Source organism: Protopterus annectens, chromosome 6.part0 (assembly GCF_019279795.1).
Source record: "Protopterus annectens isolate FY-2018-M chromosome 6.part0, PAN1.0, whole genome shotgun sequence".
In the NCBI taxonomy this organism is placed as follows: domain Eukaryota; kingdom Metazoa; phylum Chordata; order Ceratodontiformes; family Protopteridae; genus Protopterus; species Protopterus annectens.
In genome coordinates, this window is record NC_056737.1 from 628001104 (window position 1) to 628018711 (window position 17608).

Sequence of the window (17608 nt, forward strand, 5' to 3'; positions counted from 1 at the left end):
ATAACAGAAATACTAAGTCTCTGGTATTTGGGCTGACTGAGGGCTACCTGCAGGCAGACAAAGTACAGTTTTGTACCTACCATAAATGTAGATGTTCGAGTGTATATACTGCTGCAGTCATCACACTTGGGTTATCCTGCCGTCAGGCGGTCCCCGCAGTCGGCCAAATCCCAAAGTCTTGGTCCGACGTCGGTTGTCGTCGCTTCTTCCCTGACGTCAGTGTGACAGGGGTATAAAAGAGGCAGCCAACGCCATTTTCTTCAGTTTTTTTTGCCCCAGATGCCAGGTGCCCCCAACTAGGAAGGCAATCTAAATAACTATGCAAAAATACCTTAGTAGATAAACAATAGTACTAGCCGTTAGTAAATGCACCATATAGACATGCATCCAATTGATTGATGTACATGGAGTTATAAGTAACACCCTGGTATGTAGAGGGGATGGTGGGAGGGTAACCTGGACTGCAGCAGTATATACACTCGAACATCTACATTTATGGTAGGTACAAAACTGTACTATGTTCATCATGTTATACTGCTGCAGTCATCACACTTGGGTTGAATCTCAAAGCTATGGATGGGTGGCTGGTACTAAACTGGGTTAGGCGAAGCTAGGATGCCCTGCAGAACTGCAGTGGCAAAACCAGCTCCGGTTTTTGAGTATAATGGAAGGTGGTAGTGCTTGGTAAAGGTGTGCACTGAACTCGAAGTAGCTGCCTCCAGAATGTGCTTGGTTGGAAGCCCCCCTGAGAAAGGCTGCTGAGGTTGCTGTAGCCCTGGTAGAATGGGACCTAATATTAACAGGCACTGCTTTCCCATGGTGCGAGTAGCAAAAACGGATACAATGTGCTATCCATTTGGAGATGGTCTGTTTTGAAATAGCCTTTCCTTGTGAACCTGCAGCATAGGATACAAAGAGTTGGTCAGTTTTTCTGAAGGTCTTTGTCTTATCCAAATAGTAACGTAGCTGTCTGTGAATGTCCAAAGAGTGAAGGAGTTTTTCTCCTTTATTCTGGGGGTTCGAATAGAAGGTGGGTAAATGAATGGTCTGATTCAAAGCCACACTGGATACTACCTCTGGATACTTACCTAAAGGTAGGGCTAGTTGGTAAAGAGACTCTGTCCTGATACAAAATGATGAAAGGTTCCACTGCCATGAGTGCCTGTAGTTCCGAGACCCTGCGTGCTGAGGTGATAGCCAGCAACAGAGCTGTTTTCCATGACAAGTATTGTAGTTCTGCTGAGAAGGCTGGTTCGAAAGGAGGCAGTGTTAATTTTTCTAAAACGAAGTTGAGGTCCCAAGCTGGCGTTGGGGGGTTTCTGGGGGGTCTTACATTCTTAGCCCCTCTGAGAAACTGCATTAGTAAAGGGTGTGAGAATATGGGAGGGTCCGTATTATACTGAGCTGAAATGGCTGAAGCATGGATCTTAATGGATGAGAAAGAAAGGCCTTTGTGTAGTATCTCAGTTAAGTATTGCAGTATTTGAGGAATGTTTGGTATCCCAGGATTTTGGCCTTTAGCCTGGTGCCATGCACAAAATCTTTTCCATTTGTCTGAGTAAGTTTTTCTGGTGCTGGGCCTCTTGGCCTCCAAAATGACATTCAGGACGTCCTTTGAGAGAAGTCTTGATTGATAATTCAAGGTATTCTCCATGCAGCTAAATTTAAAGTCCTGAGCTGGCTGTGAAGGATCTGAGAGTTTTGCTGAGTTAACAGAGGTGGGAATTGAGATAAGATCCATGGAGGGCTGCGAGTCAAGTTCCTTAGTAATGGGTACCAGTGCTGACGTGGCCAGTCTGGAGCAATGAGGATAATTTGTGGTCTCTCTGATCTGACTTTCAGTAATACCTTGGTCAACAGAGGTAGTGGTGGGAAGGCATAGACTGACAATGCTGTCCAACTGAATGATAGGGCGTCCACTTTCCAGGCTAGGGAATAAGTCCTTGTGCAAAATTTCTGTAGTTGGCAATTGTTGGGGGAGGCAAATAGATCTATGTCTGGGCGTTCCCACCTTTGAGTTATCATTGAAAATACTTGTGGGTGTAGTCTCCACTCATGCGGATCTGCCATATTTCTGCTTAATTCGTCTGCCAATATGTTTTCCTTTCCTGGCAGGAATTGTGCTTGCAGTTGTACTTGGCAAGTCAATGCTGTGTTCCACAAGGTCATTGCCTGTCTGCATAAAGGATAGGAGTGTGTTCCTCCCTGTTTGTTTATGTACCACATAACTTTGATGTTTGTCTGTCCTTAGTAGTTGTCCTGGATGCAAGAGGTCCTTGAAAGCTGTGAGTGCATTTTGCACAGCTAGCATCTCCTTTTGGTTGATGTGTAGATGCATTTGTTTTGCAGACCATTTGCCCTCTATGCACTGTCCTGCCATGTGTGCTCCCCAGGCATAGTCTGAAGAATCTGTTGTCATAGTTTGGTTTGCTGGAGGTAAGACAAAAGGAAGACCCTTGTTTATTTGACATGCTTGAGCCCACCATAGGAACTCTTTTTGAAGGCAAGGAATGAGAGGTATACTTGTTTCGAGGCTGTGCCTGTGTTGAATCCATACACTTTTCAAGTACCATTGTAATTTCCTCATATGCAGCTTTGCATATGGAACTAGTTCAATGCAGGATGCCATGAACCCAATGCCTGCAGGATTTTCCTTGCAGTGAGCTGGGTACAAGTTGCCATCTTTTTGAAGTATTGAGTCAGTTGTTTTCGTTTGTCTGGCGTGAAGTAAGCCATCTGGGCCGTTGTATTTAAGCTGGCACCCAGGAATATTATCTCGTGAGGGTATTAGCTTTGACTTCTTTTTGTTTACTGTGTACCCAAGGTAACATAGCAGCTTTGTTACAAATGCCAGCTGCTGTAATAGAATGTCCTTGCTGTCCGCTTGGATCAGGCAGTTGTCCAGGTATGGATAAATTTGTATTCCTCATTGTCTGCAGTATGCAATTACTGATGCCAGGCATTTCGTAAATACTCTGGGCACAGTAGATAAGCCAAAGGGTAATGCAGAGAATTGATAATGCGTTGTACCTGCCAAAAATCTGAGGTATCTTCTGCAATCTTGTCTGATAGGGACATGCAGGTATGCCTCTTTGAGGTCCAACGTTACCAGCCAGGACTCCTTGCCCAGCATGGGAAGAAGCTGCTGTAGTGTGAGCATTGTGAATTTGGGTACCCCCAGGTATGTGTTTAGAATTGAGAGGTCTAAAATGGGTCTCCAGGCTTTGTCCTTTCTTGGTACTAGAAATAGTCTTGAGTAAAAACCTTGACCTTGCTCCTTTGTAGGTACCTTTTGAATTGCTTTCATATCCATGAGAGCTGAAGTTTGCATCTCTGCCCATTGGTTTGGAGGCAGATTTGGCATGCTTCTCATCCGTGGTAAAGTGTGAAAATGAAATCTGTAGCCTCGGGTAATATCCAGAACCCATTTGTCCTTTGTTATGATGCACCAATTTTGTGGAAATAGAGCCAGTCTTCCTCCCAAAGGTGCTGCCAGGGCAATTTTGCTTGGCAGGCGAAGAAGGAAGTCATTGTGTTTGTTTCCTGAAGGGTTGAGATCTTTCGTCTCCACCTCTGAGTTGTTGTATGCCATTGTCTAGGCCTGAAAGATCCTTGTGGCTGGCCTCTGCCCCTTGGGTGTCTGTACCTACCCCTTTGGGGTCTGTCTGATGCAGGAAAGGACCAGTTTTTTGATGGCCAGTTTCTGCTGAAACAAGGAGGTTGTACCTGTAAAAAAATCTTTGACTGTCTGCATAGATTTTGCCTTTTCTTCCATTTTCTTTAAGACTTCCTCTGCTTTGACACCAAATAACACATCTTTCTGCAATGGAGCATCCAATAACTTTGCTTTGACATGTTCAAGTAAGGCTTGCTCTTTTAGCCAAGCATGTCTATGAATTACAGATCCTGTGACAGCTGCTCTACATGAGGCTTCCAATGAATCAAAACCACACTGTAAGGTATGCTTTTCCCACCTGTTCTGCTGGATGCAGCAAATCCTGCATCTCTTTGAAATCAGGTTGATTTGTCTGAGGGATCATTTTCTGCTGTAACTGTGTAATCAAGTACTGCTGGTACTTTAGCATGTGGAATTGGCAGTTTAAGCCCCTCATGGCCAAAGTGGCAGACGTATACACTTTCTTCCCCCATCTTTCTAATGCTCTGGAATCTCTTTCAGAAGGTAGTGGATTCTTAACAGTAGAGGCCTTAACCCCTTTGAGACCCTGGGTAATGGTTTTGGGGTCTGCAACAGGGCTTTTGTATAGAAACTTATGAGAATCAGGAACTCTGTAGTATCTGTCTGGTTTAGCTGGTGCAGGAGGTAAGGAGTCTGGGCTTAGACTAGATTCGGTGTAGACATCATCCAAAATGTCTAAGCTGTGGAAAAAGAAACAACTCACGGAGTCTTTTCTTAGAGTCAGAGTAATCTTGGCCTTCCCAGTGGAAGTGTTCCCTCATGGTGTGTAAAGTTTCCCCAAAAGAGCAGTCTTCAGGGGGGGGGGGGTGAGACAGAGGGAATGGACTCTTCAGCATCTGAGTCTTCATAAAGAGGGAAGGAATAATCCCGAAAATGGATGCTTGGTCAGAGGAAGGGTAATCTTCCTCCAGTCTAGGCCTTTTGTCAGGAGGGGGTTGGGAACCCCTGATAAGGGTAATTAAATCCTCAGCCATCTTGAGCATCTGTTTTTTAGGCATAGGGGCCTGTGGGGCTTTAAGTTTAATGTAAGACTTAATAGAAATAGCTGTTGGTTTGAAAACACCTTCCGAAACCGAAAGCCTGTCCAAAATCTCCGGATCAACGTCGGGGTTGGCGTCCGAGGAGTGAGATGGAACCGGCTCCTGAGGCCCAGCTGATTTGGTCTGGGAGGCCGTCAGAATCTCTAAATCAGCGGTAGTCAGGGGCTGCGTAGGTGCCTCGCTGAAAACTGGAGAACCGGCGGCAGGCCTTGCTGAGGCCTCGGTATCTGGTCTTGGCTGCCTGTCCTTATCCTTGCATTTTTTAGTCATTGCTGACGTCGGTTGCTCCGACGATATGCTATAGTTAAATTTTCTGCCAAAATAATGTTGGGCAAAATCTGCCCGACGCTTGATTGTACGTTTGTTGAACCTAGCACAAAAATGACAACCAGAGATGTTGTGGTCTGGGCCTAGGCAAGGAATACAGTAAGAATGAAAATCCTTATGAGGTATTTGCTTCCCACAAGAAATGCAATTATTAACTTTGTCTGACATCGGTCTGAGGCAAGAAAAGTTTCCCCAATGGGGTACTTAGCTTTAGACTTCGGGCTGAAATTCGATTCGAAAATCTCAGGAGCTAGCCAACCGGCACTTGCGAACTGCTTCTGCTTCGGGCACTGTGCAGCAAGAAAGACTGAAGAAAATGGCGTCGGCTGCCTCTTTTATACCCCTGTCGCACTGACGTCAGGGAAGAAGTGACGACAATTGACGCCAGACCAAGACTTTGGGATTCGACTGACTGCGGGACCGCCTGATGGCAGGATAACCCAAGTGTGATGACTGCAGCAGTATAACATGATTAACATCCCTAGTGTGATGACTGCAACAGTGAAACATGAAGAACACGTGTGATAACCCACACTCAAGTAGTGGCTGTGCAAGTGTAAAGCAAAACAGCTTTGAAGAAAAAAACTGAAGTATCCATAGCTCTGGTAGAATGACCTTTGGGTTTCTGACAAAGAATTTTCCTTCAAACTATACCCAAAGGAAATACAATCTCACCAATTTGGCTACAGTAACCTTACATACAGGTGCACCCAATAGAGTCTTAGAAAAGGAAACAACCAATTAGATTTTTCTAAAGGACTTTGGTCTGTCCAAAGAAAACTTCAATTGTCTATAGACATCAAGATAATGTAGAAGATATTCATCTTTACTGGAGAAATCAGGGAAAAAATACCGGCAGATGAATGGACTAGTTCACATTGTTCTCTGATGCCACCTTAGGCAGAAAAGCAGGAAATGGTCTAAGGAACAGTCTCGATGAAAGACCAAATAAGGAAGGACAGGAAAGAGGGCCTGCAGCTTTGATACATGTTTGTCAATCAAGAAGAGTCTTCCAAGACAATTTCAAATCGACAGTAGCAAAGGCCTCAAAAGGCAACTATGCCAGCACCTGGAGCATGAAAGGAAACTTCCAAGGTGGAAACAGGATCTCTGATAGGACAAAGTAAATTTCCTTTGAGTAGAGTCTTTTGAGATCTTAAGGACAACCAACAGCACATTACCCCTACTAATGTGAAAAATGGATATAGATGCCAGATGCACTTTAATAGTTGAACAACAGGGCTCAGAGTGAAACAAATTTGAATTATTCCCCTTAGCCTCCACAGCCCCTAAAACGGTCTTGCGGCTGGCTACTCGTCTCTCCACCATTCTACCCAGGTGCCCTCCCTGCTAATAAACTTCACAGAAAGCTCTCCTGCCATATTGAATGGATGCCCTGAACTGCCCGTTTTGTAAAACTGTGACCTACCTGCCTTTTGGAAACCCAGTCAGAAACCCACTGTGTAGGTAGTTTAAATAAACCTTGGAACTGTATCTAAAGCAATTATCCCCCTGTAAACTGACCTCTCATGTGTGTGTTTGCAGCATCCCGCAGCCATCAGCCCCCACATCCCTCCTATAAAGTTCCCTGCATCCCATAGGTATATTTCACTTTAGCACCCAGCCACTACCCCATTTCTGCCACTAGATGTCAGCACTCCCCAGGATATGTACTACTTTCCTAAATTACATCGCATGAGCTAGTAATCTAATTATCCTATCTCCCAACCAGCCCACTCTCTGTTCCTGCCCTTAGTGTTTCCCCTAGCTCGACACTTACCCCCAGTGCAGCAGGACTATCCATTGTCCTCTCACAGATTGTTTTTCTCCAGTAAGATTCTCTCTCTTTGGCTCTACCTGCTTTGTTCGCCCTGCCCCACACCATGGCTAACCAAGGAAACCAAAAAACATATGCAACAAGATAAATGCTGGAAACTTTCTCAGCACAATAAACATCCCGAAACCCTCCTTAAATATAAGCAACTCTGCAACCTCACCAAAAGACACAATCAAGGATAAACAATCCCACTATATGAAACTCCAGACCAACCACTCCAAAAACCCCAAACAAATCTGGAACTCCTTCACCCAGGCACCAAAAACAATCCCTGCCCTGATACTACTAAGACTGATCCAGAAATTGCCTCTTTTCAACTCCTTTATTAACTTTATTGCTGAACTAACTAAATCCTTCCCAAATACCCCACCCATACAAGCTAGTCAACTCCTTTATTAACTTTATTGCTGAACTAACTAAATCCTTCCCAAATACCCCACCCATACAAGCTAGTCATTCTACCCCAGCCTCTAAACCCAACCACCCACCATTGAACTTAATCCAATTCCAACCTCCAACATAACCATACTCCAATGCCTCACATAACATTCCCTCTAAGTTCTTAAAAATTGCTGCAGATGGCATCGCCCTCCCCATTAGCATCTTAAACAGATCCATACAAGAATCTTATGTCCCCAACCTCTGGCGTGCTGCCTATATACATCCTCTCCACAAAGGCGGTAAAAATAATACCGCAAACTTTTGCCCCATAGCCATCCTCTCTCCAATATCAAAAATATTGGAAAAATGTGTTCACACCAAACTAATGCCCTTCCTAACCACAAACCATCAAATCTCTCAAACCAAACATGGCTTCCGCCCTGGCCATAGTACTATTACTGCTCTTCTCTCATTCTTACATCTAGTCAACCATGCCCAAGACTCCGGAAATATAGTTTCTACAGTTTTATTAGACCTCTCCAAGGCTTTTGACACTAACTCCCACACCCATCTTCTCAGCCACCTTGCTAATCTAAACCTCACAATTCCCTGTCCTAGTTTCCAAGTTATCCATCTGATAGATCTCAAGCTGTAAAATGGAAGAAAGGCACCTCAGACTTCCTTCCCACCCCTACTGGAGTCCCCCAAGGATCTATTCTTGGCCCAATGCGGTTTAACATCTTTGTCAATGACTTCCACTCAGCCATCCCAAATACTAAAACAGTGCAATATGCTGATGACTCCACTTTAACCTGCAGTGCCACCAACCTCCCAGAACTTCAATCATTTACACAAACCACCTCTGCCACTGAGGACTGGATGTTGCAAAACCATCTATCTCTAAAAGTTAACAAATCTAAAATACTACTCTTCACTTCCTCAAAATCCTGCCCATTTGATAAACATTCTTTCCAAATTACAAGCCACAATAATTCTACTATAGAAATCATTCCCTATGCGAAACTACTTGGGGTCACCATAGATGAACACCTAAAATTTGACACATTCAACTAAACATCAAAAAACTCATCAAAAACTCTGCCTACTATATAGAAACATCCACTATCTCACTCCTCCTACTAGACAAACCCTTGCCACTACCTACCTTCTCCCCTCTCTATTGTATGGTGCACCTATATTAACTACCCTGCCTCCATCTCTTCAAAAATGGAAAGTTGTTACAATAAAATCTCCAAGTTTGCCATAAAAGCCAAATACTCCTCCCACCATTGCTCTGCCCTCCACTTACTTAACGGGCTAGAACTTCCCAGCCATCTCTACTACCTCCAACTTACTACTATCCATGGGCTATTCTTTAACCCTACCATATGCCCTGCTCCTTCCAACATTCTACAACCTTACACCCCCTAACAGGCCATTTAGATCTTCCCACCTAAACCGTCTCAGTCTACAAACCAATCCGCCATGGACGGCACCTCCTATCCTTCTCCCTAGCCAAAAAATGGAACACTCTCCCTCCTTCTCTACGAACTATTGAAAACACTGGCAACTTCAAATCACATCTCCATTCCTACTTTCTCTCTAACTGGAAGTGCAACTGCACTTCACCCACCTAGCCGCCTTCTCTCATTTTAATCATATTTTCCCTACTTCCCCTTTGCCTACTACTTAACTCCTCTAGAAATGACTCGCTCTTCAGCGTTATCTCGTGTACATTTTGTATCTGTTGTATATAGTTTGCTCTCCCTGTTTTCCTCTCCCTCTCATTTCTACCTGTTTTGCCACCCAAACAAGGCACATTTTCTATACAACCATTGGAATTTTTTCCTTTCAACATATGACTTGTATGCTAAGTTACCAATGTACCTGTTCATGTCTCTGCTCTAAAATGCATCAGCACCCTCAATAGTTACTGCAACTTGCTTATCTTATGAATCTGCATCTTGAAGGGTACTTTAGATCTGAATACTTAATGTTTACTATGTAATGTGAAGCTTTACCACTGTACCAGTTCATGTCTGAACTTTGAATGGTAACTTTAATCCACAATTTTAATGTCTACTATGTAATGTGGAGCCTTATCAATTTACCTGTTTATGTCTCTGATTTTAGAATATATCTACACCCTCCATATTAACTGCATTTTGCTTATCTTGTATATCTTCATCATGAACTGTAACAATCTGAATATCTAATATTTTACTATGTAATGTTGGAGCTTTTCTTCCCGGTCCTCCACCGAAAATGGGCTCCTGAGCCCAGTGGACTCCCCCCGGTCACCAAACTGAAATAAATAAAAACAAATCTGCAAGAAAGTCCAGGATAGCATTCACTGGCAATGAAAAAGGATCCATGCCCCAAAAGTTAACCCACAAGGCAAGGTGTTACTAGCATACACCTTACAAGTAGACATCTTCTGGGAAGAAGCTAATGTGTACGACTGACAGCTTGGGATTCCTGGCCATCAAGGAAACTAAAAAAGCTAAGAGGTTAACAGAAGCATCAGAAGGTTGGGTAGATGTAGGCCCGCTAGGTGAGAATTCAGAGGGTGGAATGGGATACAAGACCCAAGGAAGGTACCTCAGAAGGTCAAAGAAAAGGGAATCACACCTGGTGAGGCCAAAGAGGGCAAGGAGGATTACAGTCACTCTCCAACGGGCCATTTTTTGAAGAAACTTTAACTGGGTTGCAGGATATGCATACAGAAGACCCAGGGGTCAAGCATGCAGGGGACTGTCCCTGAGGAGGAAACAAAGGTATAATACCTAGTGCAAATGGTTAGGACAGGGAAGAGAACAGGTAACAATGCTGGGTGCACCAGCATCAATAAAATCCAACCCCCCTCATATTCACATCCCACTTATAAGGAAGGAGAATGTTCCTGCTCACAGTGTCTGCCAATATGTTGGACTCCCTCAAGATGTGTGTTGCAATCAGAAACTGCTTAGAAAAATCACCCACTGCCATACCCTCATGACCTCTTGACAAAGTGTTGGGAACAGGTACCAGAGCCCCTGGACAATCCTCCCTTTGAAATGCCTCTCTTCGAAATGTCCCCCCACCCCAGAAGAGAGGTGCCTGATGAGGGGGAAGAACAAACTGTCTCTTGGTGGATAACAAGGGAGACTCCAACCACCAGTTGATCTGATCAAGACAAGCACTGGTCAGAAAAGTGCAAAAGTCCATTGGATGAGTTAAATATGACCACTGTACTGCCAGTGTCCACTGCAGTGCCCTAATGCGATACCTGGTCAAGGGAACTAAACAGATCGCAGCAGCCACGTGGACCAAGAGCCTAAAAAGAACAAACTGGAGGCTTCCTGTAAGAAAGCAAGGAGCCTGCCAGACACCAAGATACTCCAGACCCTAATCTGGGAGATTGTGTCCAAATGGCAACCTATAAGCTCTAGGATCCGAACGTGATGGAGACTAGACTCTTGATAGTTGACTGTGATCCCTATGGAACTGCACAGCTGCAGTAAGGTGCCCATGGCCTTGACTATGGATGCTTTCAAGAGAGCAGTTAGGAGCCAAATCGTTCAGGTAAGAAAGACCTGGAATCTCTGCAACCTGAGCCTGCTGGTACTGTCATACACTTTGTGAATACCTGGGGGTAGTGGTGAAACCAAATGGCAGCGCTCTGAACTGGTACTGATTAGCCCCCAACCTGCAGACATCATCTTGACCTCCTCACAATCTTTATAAAGATTATAGAGTCCTTGAGAACGGTCAAGCACAGTTTTCTTTCTTCAAAGGAGGCAGAATGGACTGCACATGACCCTCTGGAACTTGGTCTACTTCACAAATTGATTCAACTTGCTCCTATTCAGGACTGGCCCAAGGTCCTTGTTTTTCTCTGGAACCAAAAAGAACCTCAAATAGACACCAGATCTTCTTTGGTCTGGTGAGACCTCTTGGATGATTCGATTTGCCAGCAGTTTCTAAATTTTGCTGGCTGCTGCTCTTCTCTGATGGGGTGCAATACCTGAAAGCCATTTAGGAGTTATACTTGGAACCTGTAAAAATGGAATTGAACAGCCTCTGGATATGACAATACCCATGCTTCCAAGGTGATGGCCTCTCAAGCTTGAGGGTGTGACCTCAGACTACCTTCAGAGCAGGATAGTCAATCAACCCTTCATGGTTATTGAAAGGGCCTCCTGGAGAAGGCTCCATAGAAGCCCTGGTTCTGCAAATCACCCCTACCACAAGGGCAGTGTCCTTTGCCGGGGAAACCCTCAGAAGGAGCTTCTTGAAAAGACTGATTTCCTGAAAGAGATGCTTCCCGCCTTCTGGTTCCAATAGAAGGTCCACTGAGGGTTAGTAAAATGACTTCCAATGGCAGACAGCATCTTTCTACCTTGCTCACTCTTGGTTAAAGTGTTCTTAACTTTTGGCAAACAAAAGGACGGGCATTGAGATGGACACCTTAAACTAGTCTGCAAATTCACACAACCTCATCCAAGTGTGGTGGACGCATAGCAATGCCAGCACCAGCTGCCTGGGATGTGCCATCAGCTGCATTGGAAAGCAGATACATTAGGTACGGATTGCAGCCTGAATAGCTGATTCTCCAGAGTTTTCTGGGAGTCCAGAGTCTGCTGTCTCAGTGAGTTTAGACACTTCTGGCAAAATGTCCCTCTGAAGCCTGGTCAAGTGAGCTAGATAAATGAATGCCCTCACTGCGAATGTGGCTGAGGTGTAGACAAGCTTCCCTAAGCGGTGCAAAGCTAGAGACACTATTTGAGGGGATGGACCAAGGAGACCTCTAAAATGTCCTCCTTAGTAGCCATTGCCACCATGACTGCATCCACGGTAGGACCCTTAACTCCAGTGTTGACCATCCTTAGGGAGAGCAAGGAAATTGTCAGGCTTTTTGTAAATCTGTTCCACCATACTGGGCTCTTTTCCATGCCCTCCAGGACACCAGGTCAATAAATGTGCCCAGAGGAGGACAAGCTCAGGACGTGGATGGACCCACCCTGAAAGCCTCCAAAACACAAGACTCCTCCAGGGAAGGGGCTTTGGCAGTCCAACACCTGTGCTGGTGAATGAGCTCCAAATTACTGCTGAAACAGTAGTCTTTGCAGAAGTATTTGAGGGATCACTCTCCTTTCTCAAGGGTACTGTTTCCAGTGAGGAACTCTGCAGGAGAGTCCAAGTGCTTCCTCTTGCACCATCTTTTACTGGGCACTTTCTACCCCTGAGACTCTGGAGGGATAGAAGAAGCAATGGGCCCTACAGGGAGGGCAGACTGAAGAACACCTGGTGTGAGCTGTCCTGCAGCAAGCTGAATAGCAGACACAGGTGCCAATGTGGAAGAGAGGGACACCAGTTGTACTAGACCACTCCCTCTACTAATGCAAGACTATCCTTACTACAATGTCAAAAGCAGAGGCAGAAGGGGGCCAACCAGAACCAGAAGACACAGGGTCTAAAGACCCTAAGATGCACAGGAATCCAGAGCAATTTCACCTTGTCCAGTCAGAAACCAGGGCCGAACTATTGAGACCAGAGGCTCCAAAGCAGGAAGGATAACCCCGAAACAGAAATAGTCGAAGCCGACCTGTAGACGCCCATCTTGAGATGTCAGCCCTAAGGTCCGCCTGACTCGGACACTACCGGAGTTGAGGAAACCAAGGTGGGGACTGAAGTTTAGATTAGAAAAGAAGATAACCATGTCCAAAGACCACAGACCCACACGGCCTGAGGAAGGAAACCAGGGTATAGGAACTGTAGCCTCAGGGCAAGGGCCTGGAGTACATGGAATGAGGGCTAACTCCATCTGTGCTTATAAAAAAGAACATCAACTGTTCCAATTCTGATGTCTTCAAGTTCCCAATGGACAGAGAAGACTGAGCAGTGGAAGTCACAGAGGGAGGCTTGGAAGATCGCCAACCATGTACCTAGTCCTGCTTACATATCTGAGCCTGAGAAACTCGGATCCAATGAGAAATGGGGAGGATTCTGATGAAAACTACTGTGGAGTAGAAGGGGGAAAGTTCCACCCTGAAGCAGCCCCTCTTGCCAAGAAAGGGGCTGGCATGCTAATGGCAAGTGAAGGATCCTTGCCAGCAACTGGAGACTTAGGAGACTGGCTCCAAGGTAATACAGCAAGATGAGACTGGCTCTGAGACAGGGGAGCTGAAGGAGATTGGCTCCAAGATACGAGCCCCAAAGGCAATCTGCTTAGAGGAGGATGGGGGATCAGAGAGTCTTGCGACTTTCAGATCAGGTAGGCCAGAAAAAGCCACAGCAGAAGAGGGGGCTGACCACTTACGGTCTCCCTTAGAGACTCTGGGATCCTGAGCACCCTGGCTAACTAAACACACTAACTCACACAACTAGCAAAAAATTAAGGTTCAGAAGCTAACACTGAAAAGGAAAGGATACACTCAATGGAATGCAAGACTCAGCTGCTGTCTGGAATGGTGGTAAAATACATCTGAGGTACCTCTCATGGAGAAAGGGGTTATGGAAAGAAAATGTGCAGCCCGGCAGCCTGAAGTCTGAAAATTGTCCTGCACTGGATCAGAGTCAGATCTGGCAATCCACAGGTTGAACCTAGATGGAAAAAACAACACTTGATTATTTCTTGTCAAGTAAAATAAGTGAACTATTTCTCATCTGTCATCAGGCTGTTGCATCTCACAATGAGGCATCAGAAGAGTAATTTCCAAAGCATTAGGACTAAAATGTTATACACTGCAAAACAGAATATTGTCTCCAGATGACAGGCTGCTTGTCAATACATCAGTACCATAAAACTCTACTGATGCTACACTTTACTAGTGAAAAAAATTACTATGACGCATGTTAGCTTCCGCATCCATATGCGGAAACCAAATATTGGGCTATTATGCCTTCCTACTAGGCATTAGCAAAGAGCACTTGAAGTATCAAGGCAGTAATGATGTATGCTGCCTCCCCATGATCAATGTTTTTTTCTGCAAGTCATTTCAGCAGGAGAATTAACAAAGCAATCAAATTCTGTGCTTCACATTGCAAAATGTATTCAGGGCTGTAGAAGAATAACGGTATGTACTTTTAAACTATTTGGAGAAAGATACTGAGTAACAAAACTGTTGGGAGTTTGCTTTCTCTTTCTCAATACAAGATATTTCAACCTCTACTATTCGGAAGTTACTCACTTAAACAATGAAACAATGTTTCCTACTGCTCTTCACTTCAGCGTTCAGCAGTTTCCTACTGCTCTTCAGCGGCAAATAATTTTCACCTTTTATTCAGATATTTACACAACTCTAACCAAAGAAACATGTTGTACTTGTGCAAAAGCACAAATCAACATAAAAACCACAATACGATTTTAGTTATTCAAAGAACTAAAAACTTAAAGAATAATGAAGCTCCCTGCTAAATATTAAAAGGTAACAAAAATACAGAGACTATGAGTACATAGTTAACGGCAGATACAGCACAGTGTCATCAGAACGTCGATTATCCGAAATGGCAATTATCTGAACCCAGTCTTCCAAAATTTTGGGGTAAGAAAAATCTAAGTCTGAATATGTAAATGCTGTATGTATTAGCATGTGCAGGTTTTTCGAACCTGTAGCCCCCTTGTGTGTGAAAAGTATTCTTTATTGTCCACTGGACTTGCTGCATGGTTGAAAAGTGTATTCCCTGAGTGCAGAAAAAACAAGATTTTAGAATTTTTTATCCGGTTCAATGTATGTCTGATTATCCGAACTACCCTTGGGCCCAGTTAGTTCAGAATCGAGAGACTACTGTACAAATATGACAGTCTACAAAGAGGAAGATCCAGACTGAGACCAACAGGGGAGGGTCAAAGCTTGGAAAGGTGAATCTAATCTGAATGCAGGACAAAGGGTTAGGTCTACCACATTTTATAGGGACAAGGCAGGGGAAGATTAAACTGAAAAGGGAGGAGCATTCCATGCACAATCTGAAGACAGTGAAACCTACTATGAGTTTAGCAGACTGACAGATGGGTATCTCAAAGTGTGTATCTGAAAGGGATTCATGAATTTAAATACTACACTGCTGGCTGCAACCTGAGTAGGGGAAGTGAACCAAGAAATAATAAAACGATTTTACTGTGGGAGCATTGACTACAAATTCTAAAAATACTGCTTGTAGGTAGTGTCTCACAAATGGAGGGCAGAGTAGTATGCATTAGAGACAAAGCTTAGATGATTTGGGAAGTAGGGTCCCTCTAATAACAGTGGACCTTGCATATGGGTCAAGGGAAAGTACAGCTGTGTAAGTAAACGATCCATAACAGTACATGTTCGAATCACCACTGTTGCAGTAGTCTTGGTTATATCCTGCCTATGGACATAACAGCTGGCCAGCTTCCAAAGCTTCAAGGCACCTTCAATGTGCTCAAATTGTCAGGCTGAGCTGCTAAGACAAGTTGGGTGCCGAATTCTTCAGAGCTTTCCTGCCAACATACGGGAAGAGTCTGAGCCCTGAAAGGACAATGCTAGGAATAGCAAAAAATGTTGGGATAACAAACACCAAAGAACAAGGAAGACGGAGTGATGAATGGAGGGAGGGTGCGGCTACTACAGCAATGACCATGCGGACATCTACTGTTACTGTAAGTTTACTCATACAACTGTAACTATGTTCATCATATTGATCACTGCTGCAGTGGCTTTTGCTACATGGGTAGATTACCTTATTTGAGAGGTGTTAGAACAGCAGCCCAGGAGCCCCCAGACAGCAGACCTAGTAAAGCCTAACCTGGAACTAGAAGAAGAAATCAAGCTTATAGCATTTTGTAAAAGTATGTACACAGGACCAAGAAGCACCTCCCAGACTACTTCTGCAATCTCTTTTCAAATAGCCACATATGAAGCCAAGGCCCCGGTAGAGTGGGCCTTGACCATACCTGAACAGTTTTGTTATTGTGAGTATAACAAAAGGCAACACCCTTAGACAGCCATAGCCTGCTTTGACACAGATTGCCCATTCTTACCTTCACAAGAAATTAACAATTGATCCAAAGATCTGAAAGATTTAGTTCCATCAAGATGGTACCAAAGCTGTCAGTGGACATCAAAAATATTGAGTATTCTTTCTCCCTCATTTTTAGTTTCTAGAAAGAAAACTGAATAGCTTGGCCTAAAGTGAACTAGGATACCACTTTAGGCATCAAAGGAAGATTATTTCTCAAAGAAACCCTCTTCTCTGTGTAAAATGAGACAGGGCTTCTCACCATAAGAGCTTTACAACTCAGATACTCTTCTTGCAGAGGTGATTAAAACTGTTTTCCTGTTAAGAACCTCAAGTTAGCTAAGTTAGCTGATTTAAATGGAGCAAGTGTAAGCTTCTCTAACAAAATTAAGATCACAAGGAGGGGAACATCAGGTTACTTGGCATCTCTTGTGGAAAACCCTTCTCAAAAACATTCTGACATAAGTCTGCATTGAAAAAGGAGGCTTCTATAAGCACACATGCTGAAATGGCAGATAAATGAATATTGATAAAGAAATAAGGCAGACCATAGCGCATTAAGTCGCATAAACATTGTAAAGCTAGAGAACAACTAGCCCTGAATGGGTGCTGGTTATGCTGTCACCAACTAGAATTTTGTTAAAACATGATTTTCCAGTATCAAGTGCTCCTGTTGCCATTACTACCTGCTGCATGTCCTCAGTAAACAGGTGCCTAAAGGGAAATCAAGAACCTATCATCCAAGAAGTCAGCTGAAGTTGACTGATACCGAGTGCATCAAACACCCCTGCTGTTCTTATGTGAGTAGATCAAGTTTGTGGTAATGGGCTCTGGTCAGTTCCAAAAGAAGGGAGAAGCATGGCTGCCTGGGCCAGAAGGGAGTCACCACAATGATCTTGGAAGATTCCTTCTGAATCTTCATAAGTACCCTGGATGTTAGTGGAAAGGGTGGAAAAGAATATAGGAACATTCCTGTCCTAAGAAAAGAAAAAAGGCATCTAACTTCCAAGTCTTCTTGATTGCAGCCTTGTAGCAGGACCTTGCCAGCTGATTACTCAGAGAGAAGGAAAAAGATCTACTTGAACTCCCTACAGACTGACCAAGTCTTAGAAGATCCCCGATCTAGTTTCCATTTGTGAAAGTCTCTCCTCAAGCTGTTCAGCTTATCTGCCAAATATTTGTGCTTTGAATGTAGGATGCCTGTAGAGTGAGACTGTGCTGTGAAGCTATACCCTCAAGTTAAAATGGCTAGTCCGCAAAGGGGGGTAATGTCCTGGTTCCCTCTTGCTTGCTGATGTACCACATGACTGTGGTATTAACAACTTGAGGTCCCACAGATCACAGATGATTCAGACTGATTTC

At 44.1% G+C, this 17608-nt stretch overlaps 1 protein-coding gene across 2 annotated transcripts in view; it reads right to left on the minus strand.

The window, feature by feature from the left end:
- Positions 1 to 17608, minus strand: part of SAV1 (salvador family WW domain containing protein 1) — a 595297-nt gene that overhangs the window by 68999 nt on the left and 508690 nt on the right. Inside the window, exon 5 of one of the 2 annotated variants that reach the window (XM_044074304.1) lies at positions 13758 to 13867. The exons of the other annotated variant lie outside the window; for it this stretch is intronic. Coding sequence (XP_043930239.1) covers positions 13758 to 13867 — 110 coding nt within the window. The remainder of the gene's footprint in view (positions 1 to 13757; positions 13868 to 17608) is intronic. 2 annotated transcript variants of the gene reach the window in all.